Source organism: Rissa tridactyla, chromosome 1 (genome assembly GCF_028500815.1).
Source record: "Rissa tridactyla isolate bRisTri1 chromosome 1, bRisTri1.patW.cur.20221130, whole genome shotgun sequence".
Classification (NCBI taxonomy): Eukaryota; Metazoa; Chordata; class Aves; order Charadriiformes; family Laridae; genus Rissa; species Rissa tridactyla.
In genome coordinates this window covers 74,008,586-74,020,747 of record NC_071466.1, presented here as the reverse complement: position 1 = coordinate 74,020,747, position 12,162 = coordinate 74,008,586, and the positions used below count along the sequence as shown (strand labels likewise).

Here is a 12,162-nt window from a genome sequence, read left to right as displayed (position 1 = left end):
GGACTCATGAAAGTTTAAGCACCTAGGGAATACTAAACCCTGCACATCTATCATTTTTATTAAAACACATGCAGAAGTAGGTCTTTAATACCCCGAAAATTCATAAATTAATCATCTAAATCTATCAGTGAATCTAGCTCTCAAATCCCAACCTTTCTGGCTGAAGGTTCAAGATCTTTCCGGAGTAATTGAGCAGTAAGCTCTACATGGTCAGAGGGTTGGTTTTTTTTCCTAGAGGGGGTTCTTTGCAGGATTGTGTCATAAGCTCAAATATTTTACACAGGAAAGAAAAAAACCCACACCCCCTTCTTGAAATTTGAGACAAATCTTTAAATTACAGTAAGAAATTATTATCTTGAAGACATAAAAAAATTCCCTATCAATATACACTGGAAGCAAGTGAATGAGTCCACCTAATAAATTCAAATGTTGATTTAAATAGATTTATCACTGGCAAATATTTCTACAATTACAACATTGTATACATTTCAAAATATGCCAATAGTATCGTAACACCTTAAGGAAGATAGAATATTAAGATAAGAATTTTAAAGGAAAAATGTTATTTCCTGCTGTTTTGCAAGCGATTCACAAGGTATTCAAAACAGTTATATGCAATTCTGTAAAAAACTTATTAAGATCCTCAAAAGCCAAATCATTACAGGCTAGTTGCAAAACAGAAACAGCTGCCCATCCATGTAGAGGCAGAGAACGACAAATTAAAATGGACATGTTTATCCATTCTATAACTTGGCTATTATCAGTGAAAACAAAGCAAGTGAAATTCACTTGTACAAGGATTAATTTCATGTGGAAATGACCTGATTTCATAGCTACATATATATTAAGGATACATGTTTAACTCACAGATTTTAGTGTTTTCACCGCGTGTTCTAGCTTCTTTATCTTGTTCTGCTGGTGTTGAATTTGAATCTACCACAAAAAAATTGAGAGCAAGAGATACATTAATTTTTTATAATCATTAGTGCAAATCCAGCATTTTAGCTCAATTGTTCTAGTCCAAAAGAGCATTTTGTACACATTTTCTAGTTTGACCAGGCTGAAAACGTGCTGTTTAGAAACAATAAACTTTATCTAGAAGGGAATCAGTTAAAAGTCTTATCTTCAGATGCAGTCCAGGATTAGGAAAAACAGTAACAGTTGAGCTACTCTCAGGTGAGTAAATGAAAAAGGAAGTATGAGATACCTTTTCCCAGAACCATCTTACCAAGAAACTTTTGAAAATAGGGTCAGTTTGACTATACCTATGGGCTAAAGAAATAAGTATGTAGTTACACTAATGGCAAACAAAGAATATACTTTCTCCCATCTGATGACTACTACTAAATCACGTAATTGCACGTGCATAGAATGCAATTTTCCATTATCCTGTGAAATCAGAAGCAATTTGCACTGAAATTACATTCTTTCCAACTGCAAGCATGATTTTAATCCTTGAACCATTCCACACTTGAAAAATACCACAGTGGCCAGAACGTACTCCTTCATCGCAGCAAATATACTTCACAGCAGAGATGAAAGCTAGAAATTCACACCAAAAGGTCCAAAAAAAAAAACCCCCAAAACAGTTCTCCATAAGATTAGCTAACAACATTAAAATATCACTGCACAATATTAATTCTAATAAGTAGGTACCTTTGCTTCCTTAAGCTCCTTATCAGCAGTATTCAACAGCAAGTCTTTTTCCAGCTGCTCAGATAGTTTGCCAATTGCAGCAAGTTCTTTACACAGATGATAATTTTTACAAGTGAACCTACCCACTTGACTTTCAACCATTTGCTTCTTATCAAGCAGCTGTGTGACATGTTGCCTTAGCTCATGTTCATCTTCTTCAGATCTTCAATCTATAAGGCCAAGGAGGAAGAAAGTATTTTAGTTCATCTTCAAGGATTTGCAGGGAGTATTTCATAATAAGAAGTAATGTACGCTTTAAATAAAATCAGTGTATGTTATTCACAAATAAAGAATATGCACACTACTAGCACCATTTTGAAAAGATTAATTTTTAAGGCTTATGGACAATGGAGAATCTGATTCTTAATGTTTATGCTAAAAACTCCCTGAAGCTGGGCTGCCACTACAGTTATTCTCCCATAGTACCGTGAGAGGAAATGTCTCTCCAGGCCTGGTTTCAAGTTTCCAACCTTACTCACTACGGTTCTGTTAGACCTTAGGAATGCCCTTCAATCATTCCCTTTGAGTTTGGCCCATATCCTTCACACATACTTCACAAAGGCCAGCAGAAATGTAGCAGATCAAGTATTAATACTATTTCATCAATAATCAATATAAGTTTAATAATTTTCCTGAAACAATATTGTCTGTTTAACAAAAAATAATTATATGGCCTTTTTGTAAGCAACAAGAAGTTGCAGAAGTTGCTAACTATTTTGGTACTATCAACCTATTGTAAAATCTTAGTCTATAGGAGCATTACTGCCTCACACAGCTTTTCAATTTTCTGAGTCCTCAGATTTCTAAAATCCCAGCGTAATCAAGATATGGATACAGTGTGATGCAGAAACTCCATTGTTTGCACAGGCTGATCCTGTAATGCATGAGAAATCAGTATCGCCGAATACTGAATTCTGTGAGATTCACTTGATTCTAATAGTCAGAGAGTTTTCTTCAGGTTCTACTAGCAGTGCACAGAAATACATTTTGAATTACTTAGACAGACCTGAAAGATGCTTTAAGACAAAAAGCTTTCTGCGTGAGCTCTGTCTTGTGACATTCTGTAGCAGTTAATTTTGCCACTTCTTCTGTTCAACGGGTATACAAACATATTAGGAGAGTCAGTGAAAAAGCTGTGAATTTATTTTCATTGTAATTTTATTTTTACGTTTTCATCAAGCCTGATGCAGCTAATGCCACTGAATTAATAGCAAAGCACAGTCATAAACCTGAAAATGTGATAATTATGGACTAGATGAATGGAAAAGCAGTTAAAAAAACAAAACAAAACACCAAAACCCACAGAGAGCATCCACAAAGGGCAGTCGTGACGGCATTTGTACACCTATGTTTTGGGATTCCTGCACCTTTATTAATTTATAAAATTTGGGGAGAATACAGCTCTGCTATTACTGGACTTTATGTGGTGGAAACAGGAGTGCTAATGAAGGGCAAGGAGGCTACTCTGCTTCTGAATGTACAAACAACACTTAAAATGACAACACTGAAGTCTGAGCCAGGTCTACACCCTCAAGCCTCAAGTAACTGACTACAGCAAAAGTGGTTCTGTTGCTCCATACAGCCAACCTGGATCATATCGTAAGTGTCTTTTCCAACCTAAATGATTCTATGATTTTCCCCCCTCATCTTCTCTTGAATGATCAAGAAAGTTCTGTCAAGCACTCAGAGATACCATATTCAGACCACAAAATGAAGGGTTTCTCACGGAAAGTAAAATTTTAGCGATTTACTCTATTCTATAGAGACATGAATTATAATTTGAGCACCTTAACTAATTACAGCTGTTCTCACAATGCTACATGATGAAAGTGGTCTGCGAGCAGACAAAGCTACTGATTACTTCAGGCTTTATAGACCAAAAACCCAATACTACACTACTGAAAAATACTCGTAGCCATCAAAAATCATAAAGAACAAACAACCTTCACTCCTGTCATGTCATCACATTCTGCTCTAGCTCATGACAGCTTGTTGCAGCAATATAAACTGGGGAGGAGAATGCTAGCATTTAACTTCCGAGGCAAGAAAGGATGCAGAAAAGCATCTTTTTGTATTTTAGCTGTATCAAAATAGAGGGAATACACAATCATAAGAAATAAGGACATAACTTAAGAATTATCTCCACCCATCAGCATCCTCTCAAATAAGAAGCAAGGCCAGAAACCCTTGTAAATGTTCAAATTCTGTTCAATTCAGCTGAACATAGGGATACGGAGCTAGTTATCACCAATTCAGAGTACTGCCGCTTATGTTTCTTCACAAACCCACAAACACTTTGAAATACAAGAAGGAAGTGAAAGACAGAGCACTCTCCTGCAGCTTTCTCAGAATTAACTATGATAAAGTAGGGTCACTGGAATGATTCCCTCGATGAAAGATGAACGAGCCACAGTGAGACTGGTTGAGTAGCAAACACACCAGTGCCTCATAGTGCTATTCAGTGCCTGGCAGTCTGCTCTTGTTACAATACAGGAAATAGCCCACAGGTCTAACAACAGAAGATAAACATTCAATTAGCTGCCAGCAGGAAGTTATCACCACAGCATGACCACAACAGTTTCTCTCCATGCTCAGATCCAAGAGTTTCAAGGAAATTTAGGGCAGCTGGTTCAGTGAGTTGTTTCCCTACCACATTCAACTTCATCTGAATCAAATCTCGGTCACCAATTATCAGTCTGACCATCAGCCTCCAGGTGTTTTTTAAGCACCAGCATAAGTAATAGCTTTGCTTAGGAGTAAACTGACTTAATTTTGGGTGTCTACAAAGAGATATTTCTAGAAAGTGATTCCTGTGATCAATTTTACACATTCATCCTGAAATTAATCATGCCCTAGGAGTACCTCTGACAATAAAGACAGCCTAGATTCTCTATTATAGTCATCATCACTGTTGACACGCCAAATTAGGTAAGGTGAATCCCATCCTAATATTCCATTCTCTCTGAAAGAGGCACTCACAACTTTCTCCAGTTAGATGCATTGCCCTAGTCTTTCCAGAAAGGGAAGAGAGCAGATCAGAGTAATTTGCAAGCTATCGGTACCTTTGGTACTTTGCTGAGCATTGAGGACTCAAATTTGCAGACAGAATACATAGTATTTGCTCACTCACAATATTACTTTTACTCAGCTTGTGAGAAAGAACTTTTTCAAAACTGGTAATATTTATATACCCCACAATAACTATTATTTATGCTTGCCATAAAGTGTTAAGACTTAGCTACGCATTTCAGCACCATCCTCCGAACCGCGATAACACAGCCCCCTTGCCACTGGGATGAAACTTCACATTAGGACCACCCTAAGCTTCACACAGCACTAAAGACACTTGCAGCATGGCAAAGAGAATTCAGAGATAGTAAACTTTTTGGACTAAGTTGCCCAAACTACAGAATGACAGAATCATTTATGTTGGAAGGGACCTTTCAGATCATCTAGTCCAACCCTTAACCTAACGCTGCCAAAACCACCACTCAGGAATGTCCCTCAGCATCACATCTACACGTCTTTTAAGTACCTCCAGAGATGGTGATTTGACCACTTCCCCGGGCAGCCTGTTCCAATGTTTGGTAACTCTTTCTGTGAAGAATTTTTTCCTAATATCCATAAGTTGAGGCCACTTACTCTTGTCCTATCACATGTTACTTGGGAGAAGAGACCAACCCCCACCTGGCTACAGCCTCCTTTCAGGTAGTTGCAGAGAGCGATAAGGTCTCCCCTCAGCCTCCTTTTCTCCAGCTAAACCACCCCAGCTCCCTCAGCTGCTCCTCATGAGACTTGTGCTCCAGACCCCTCACCAGCTTCGTTGCCCTTCTCTGGACCCACTCCAGCACCTCAATGTCTATTTTGTGGTGAGGGGCCCAAAACTGAACACAGTATTCGAGGTGGCACCTCACCAGTACCAAATACAGGGGGACAAAAATGAGTACAGCGGGACAAAAATCACTGAAATGCTTGAGTTCCAAGCACCCACACCTCCCTCTTCCCCATCCCACACCGACCCCCGGGCTCACAGAACAACCGGGCTGGGCGTCGAGCCGAGTCCCGCTGGTCTCTACCTCGCGGCGACTCTCCGCTCCCCGCCTCCGGCGGCCCTGGGGAGCGCCGGGAGCTAATGGCGGCTGCCGGGCCCAGGTAAGGCACCCGCTGCCGCTGCTGCTGCTGCTGCCGCTGCCGCCGCCGCGCACGCTGTCCGCCCCGGCCCGACGGGCAGCTCCCGCTCTTCCGGCTGCCTCCCGCCGCGTTCCCTGGGCGCCCGGCAACGGCCGCGGGGCTGAGGGAGACTGGAGGCGGGCAGGGACGGCACTGCGCTGTCGTTTGCCTGCCCCGCGGCGCGCCCCCACCTCCCTGGAGGCCATATCCTCAGCCCTGGATCTCAGCCCTGCAGGCCATCTCCTCAGCCCTGGGGGCTATCTCCTCAGCCCAGGGGGCGGCCCACCGGCCTCACCGCCAGCAGGCCGCAGCGAGGGGAAGCTCTCCACCAGCGAGAGCGTGGTTGAGGCAGGAGATGGTTCATCTTCCCCCACAGGGAGCTGAGTGAAAGCCTTGGCTGGTCTGGATGGTAGTGAAGAGCCCTAGAAACCCTGACTCCATCTCTCTCCCTGAAGGAAAAGGTATCCATAACTGTTACATTCCCACAATATTGCCCTTCCCCAGTTCCATGGGCTGGGAGTCCTGCAGGAGAGAAGCCAAGTGGCCGCGATGGACGTAGCAACTGCTGCCACAGTATGCAGCAGCTTACCTGAAGAGTTCTGTCTAGCAAGCGTGCAAGTCTCTCAGTACTTTTATTCTCTTTAATCTTGCTTTCCAAGGTGATCATAACACCTGTTGTCCTTACAGGTGTGTATGACTGAAATGCTAGAGGCAAAACCAAATGAGAGGTTAGAAATAATCCTAAAAAGTAATCAAAAAAAAAAAAGTACTGTAAAATATTGTACAAAATTATCAGTAACCCCCTTTTTCCATTAATTCTGATATAAATGGAAGAAATTTTTCACTATGAGGGTGGTGAGACACTGGAACAGCTTGCCCAGGGAAGTTGTGGATGCCCCATCCCTGGAAGAGTCCAAGACCAGGTCTGGATGGTCCTACTAGACCAAGACACGGTCTAGTGGGAGGTGTCCCTGCCCATGACAGGGGGGTTGGAACTAGATGATCTTTAAGGTCCTTTCCAACCCAAACCATTCTGTGATTCTATTAAATACTTGTGAGCACTGTCTTCATAGAAATTTTAATTATTTCTCTACTTGCTTTCATCTTGGGAGGTTTCTGAGTGACTCTTACCTATGAAAATTAAACTTTCAGATATGAGGTTTAGGACTTATAACATAGTTTCTCCATAAACATTACCAAAATCAGGAAAAGGTGCTCATATTTCTTTTTGGGTTTAAGTACAAATGAATATTGAGTGATCAGTTGCTGCTGTATCTTTTTGAATGGCTTTTTTGTTGGGGGGCAGGGTGTGAACCTAAGCCAAGCCTCTCTTCAAGTGACATAATGTTCTTTTCAGACTTCTACAGATAAAAGGATGACTTCCTCAAATAAGAGTTCGATTCTTCATAGTTATTTGGGGATAGAAACAGGGAGGTGGGTGAATATCACAGATTGGCATACTCTGACATATGCAATAATACATTACGTTGGTTTGAGTGGAATTCTTCAGTTTTAAAGCACCCTTAATTACCTTTAATTCAAACCTCCCTGGCCCATCTGCACACATGCGGCATAGGCCTCACCCCGATTAACCTGAAAGCCTCAGACAAAGACAGGGAAAGGCAGCAGGAGCAATGCTTACAGGTCAGAAGATTTCAGACACAAAGCCAAGTGCCTTGTCAGTCCAGCCCCAGGAGAGAAGATGGGTATTCTAAAACTGCCACAGCTGTTCAGCCGGGACAGACAGTGAGCTCAGGAAGCTTCGCTGAACACCTTTACTGTAATTGACTTCATCTCTTTCAGAAACTAATAGCCAAGGAGATGCTTTTACAGATGAAAACTCCAGCAAATGCCATACAATCTCTCTGGCTTGACAAGAACAACACAAGTGTTAGATAAGAAAGACTTAATCTTGTGAAAATAGCCTTCCTTTAATTAAACCATATCTTCAATCCAAAATCCACCTGATTTGCATATGTGTTTGTAAGATATATATGCCGGTTTTATTGCCCAGAATAAATATTACCTTTAACATTACACTTGTTTCTTGACTGTGTCAAGCATTAGCTTCACACATACGGTAAGCCCTAGTCTGAACTCATTGCTGTTTTTTAATGCTAGAACTAACATATTAACTGGTTTACAAACATTGCAAAGTTAAAACATCAAGGTATTACAAGGCTAATGATGCTTTTTTTTTAATTCTACTAACAAAACCATATGAAAGAAATTACTTCTTTGTTTTCTTGTACCCCAGGACAGGAGTTCTTATTTACAGCACCTCTAGCTGCACATCTCGTCTCGGAATAGCACAGACAGGGACAAAAAGACTAGTGCCTTTGAAAAAAATCGATGTGAAAAGGATAAGGAGGCGTGTGAATCCTGTGACTCCTATTCCCTGCTCACATCTGGCATGGCTATAAACAATCTTTGAAAGAGGCTGCTCTAGGTAGTCCCAAAGTCAAGCTGAGAAACCCAAGAAACTGTACTCTCTTCCCTGTTAGGCATTAGCACAGATTTTATATTCTGGAGACAGGTTTTTTTGGCAAGCTGCCACTATTAAGCACTCATGGGTAGAGCTCACTTTTTTTGAGATTAGAGTGAGTAATAACTCTGAAATATGATCCTCATCCAAAGACAGAGAAGAAATCAGAAGATTTTAACTTCCAGAAAAGAGCAAGATAAACAAGTTTCTTTCTTCTCCTCATCCTGGATTTCTTATAAGTCTTACATTCTGATTTTGGTAGGGTGGAAATCATCAGAAAAGACTCTGCTTTATCATGTTTATCTCCAAATGAGATGTGAAAAGATAGCATTTCAGGCTTTCATAACTTTACCAAAATTATTCTTCATTAAAAAATAATTTTAGGAGTGAAATTATATATTTTTAATTGGTTTTGTTCTGGTATGTCTATGGTTTTCTCTAAGTGACATATGGTGAGTTCTCTCTTGTATGTTAATGCTGGTTAATGTTGTGCAGAGCAGTTGCTTTTTGTGTACAAACAAAGCTTTGTTGATCAAAGTAAGAATGAAACTCACAGGCAGGATTGTTTTCAAAGGCAAAAATAATCATATTTTGCAGATACATGATTTATACGGTAGTAGTTGAGACATAAGAAATTTGAAAAATCACATTCAGAAAGGTTATTGTTTAGATCCACAGAGAATATGACATTCGTATAGCTTTGCACTACCTCTCCTACATTAACCTCACCCTCCCAAACCTGCAGTTTCCTACATAATGCATCCTCAGTAGGCTGAGTGAAGACAGAAATAAACACGGCACGTACACTTTATCCATTGAGAAAGTATCAGATACCACACCTGGAAATTTGTGACAAATTAGGCCAGATATAGAAACATTATAGTTTGTTCCAAATTACATCGATTGTTGGGGCTAGGGCAGGCATCAAGGAGGTGTTTCTGTCACAGAATGCATGGCCTGTTTAAGGAGTCAGAAGGGCACTAGTCCTGTTAGCCAACATAACATGGCAGAGATGTTTTCTTGTGTTGGTGTTAATTTGGTAGACTTGCCCCTTTCCTGTGTTTCCAGCAGAGAAATCCAAATAATTATTTTAACTTCATTATTAGAGTAGTCACTGAGCTGTCTGATGGGAAATTCAAGCAGTTTACATTGACAGCTATTTGAATACAGTACAATATGAATGCAGAATTGCTGAGCCATCACACTTGAAGCCACAGCAACAGTGTAAGTCTGGCTTACTTAGTGGCCCATGAAAAACAAAGACCTCCAATTGTTACCAGGAGGTCTTTGTTCTAAGGACTGACAGAAAATGGGGGAAAATCTCTATAAAATGAGTTGGGAGAATGTTACGTTTCTAAAGACTTTTAAAAGGTCAAGATTTATGATGGGAACAGCAGACCTGAGGTGACCAGAGTACCTCTTACTGTGGAAGTCCAGTTGACAAGCTGGATATTTAAAGTCAAATCTAGAAAGGTGTTAGTTGGGTCCGCAGGGAAGAAGATGGAGGCGTTGTTATGACTTTGTTCAACCGCCTTTCTGCTAACACGAGCTGCCTTCTTCCCTCTTGCCCCAGCCACATCTTCATGCATAATTCAGCTCCTGCTAGAGCAAATGAGGAAAGTAATAAATCCTCTTTAGGCTGCTGCTCGCGGCTCTGTGAAAATTAACATTGGTTAGATTTGGGGTTACTGCACGCAGAGACTGAATCCAGAGTTGCATTTCTGAGATAAATAACTGGAATAAGTATCCCTAAGGCAGTTTTTGCTGGATCCTACCAAAGACTGACTCTGTATTCTGATTTTCTCTGTCATGATCTTCTGCTGGCTTATAATGTAACGTAATCCTGTTTATAAATTCATACTTTTTGCTTATTGACAGAATTAGAAACATTCTGTCTCATTATCTTGCTGCATTTGTCTTCAGCAATAGCCACTTTTCAAGAGAGGTATTTACTGTTGCATGTCTATTATATCCTTCAGCACATCAGAAACAGACCCATGACTTTTTTACCTGTCCACCTAGTATTCTGCAGACTTTACATTTCTAGCAAGTTCTGGTTCTAATTAAAGGAACAGAATCGCCTTGGTTAGGCCCACAGTTTCCAAGTTGGAAAAACAGAGTCTAACAGCCCACAGTATCTTTTTAGTGACACCCCGTGGCAAAACGACATGTTGCAAATCTCCACATTGGAAACAAATTAGCCCAGCATTTTTGTGTTTTAGCAAGGTCAGGAGTCCCACAAGATGCGTTTCTTTTCCTCCGACCACCGTTAAAGTGCCCAGGTTCACTTTTGCATTCTGCCAACTGCCTCAAAAGTTGATTTTCCAATATTTGGAACACTAAATAAGCACATTTTTATGGACAAATACCATGTGATTTTTATCCTATGCATTACAGAATAGTTCACCCCCGTGAACAGTTGTCACCAGTCTAGTTTAGCAACAAGTTATGCCCATTTCAAACTGCTTAAAAGAATTACTTTTTTTTTTTTTTTAATGTGACAATACAACATGCCAAGTGCTGGGACACGTCACATCAGGCTCCTTTTAGATTCCGTTTCTCCTACTGATGGCCACCAGCACGCATCTGGTGATGGTTTGTTACTTTTTGCTTGCCCTGCTAGACCCACATATTTCTTTTAAGAGTTTGGTAAAGAACTGTCTTGCTCTCAATGATCCAGTTCTTCAGTAGGAAACAACCCCAAACTCACACTGTTAATGTCTGAAGCCTTTCACTCTTTATCCACCTTCTTTTCCCCTTCACCTTTCAGGGAATATAGCTATTCTAGTACTGTTTCTTCAATCAGGAGGTAAAGGCAATTCAGGCCTCATCATAACCAGTTTTCTTTATTGGTAAAGCAAACATATGAACACCTCGTATCCAAACCCAAATTGCATCCTCAAATAATTTCACTGTTTCACCTAAATTTTGATTTGGTGTTTCTTCCTAAGAACTAGAAAGAAGAAAAATTACCACTAACTGTTCGTCTTCAAGAGGACTAGTCTATGTGAAGTATCACAACCCACTGTCCCACCCTTTTTCTTTATAATTCCTTTGTGTCTTCACACTCCAATATTGAGGAGGAATGAGAAATAAAAGCATGCAAGGTATCCTTTATGAATACATGTACACCAGCGAGAGGTATATAGCACATATTTGCCCATGTAGATGCTACTGTAGATAAAAACTTCAACTAGTAGTGCTGAGCGTCGGCTCATGGCGTAAATTTAAATACAGACAACAGCACTTGAAGAACAGTTATAGCTAAGGTCTGGTAGACTTTAAGAATGGCTTAAATCAATGCAAATCTGAAGACAATCTGCTGCATGCAGTACATCTTTAATTATCTAGTCTTCGTCCATTTCCAGCTGGTTACTGGATTATGCTACCAACATTTAGTTTCTGTATCTTCATGAATGGCATGGATAGTTTCTATGTATTTGTCGAGCCTCTGTGCATTTGTGTTAACTCGTTCCGTCTCCCTTTGAACTCACAAGAGCTTCTACCATCCAGAACATCCCATGGTGAGGAACTGCACAGCTGGGTCTTGCATGAAGAATCATCCGTTTTATCTGTTGTGCATCTGCCTCTTGCTGGCATGATCCGATGCTTCCCAGTTACCGTGTTGGGAGAAGCAGTGAAGATCAATACCAACCTACTTTCTTTAATATCACTTACCATTCTACAATCTCTTCCTATAGGAGGTTTGTTTTGAGGGTTAGTTTGTTGTGGTGGTTTGTTTGGTTGGTTGGTTTTTTTGTTGTTTTTATTTTATTTTATTTTACCGGGCTAGAGAGACTTAACTTACTCAG

The 12,162-nt window shown here is 40.5% G+C and overlaps 1 protein-coding gene across 1 annotated transcript in view; it reads right to left on the bottom strand.

Moving 5' to 3' along the window:
* TSGA10 (testis specific 10) overlaps positions 1-6,071 on the bottom strand; it is a 30,160-nt gene extending 24,089 nt beyond the window's left edge. Inside the window, 3 exon segments of the mRNA XM_054190863.1 lie at positions 868-933; positions 1,657-1,858; positions 5,689-6,071. Of these exon segments, the coding sequence (XP_054046838.1) occupies positions 868-933; positions 1,657-1,858; positions 5,689-6,071 (651 nt within the window).
* Between the last annotated feature and the right edge of the window lie 6,091 nt (positions 6,072-12,162).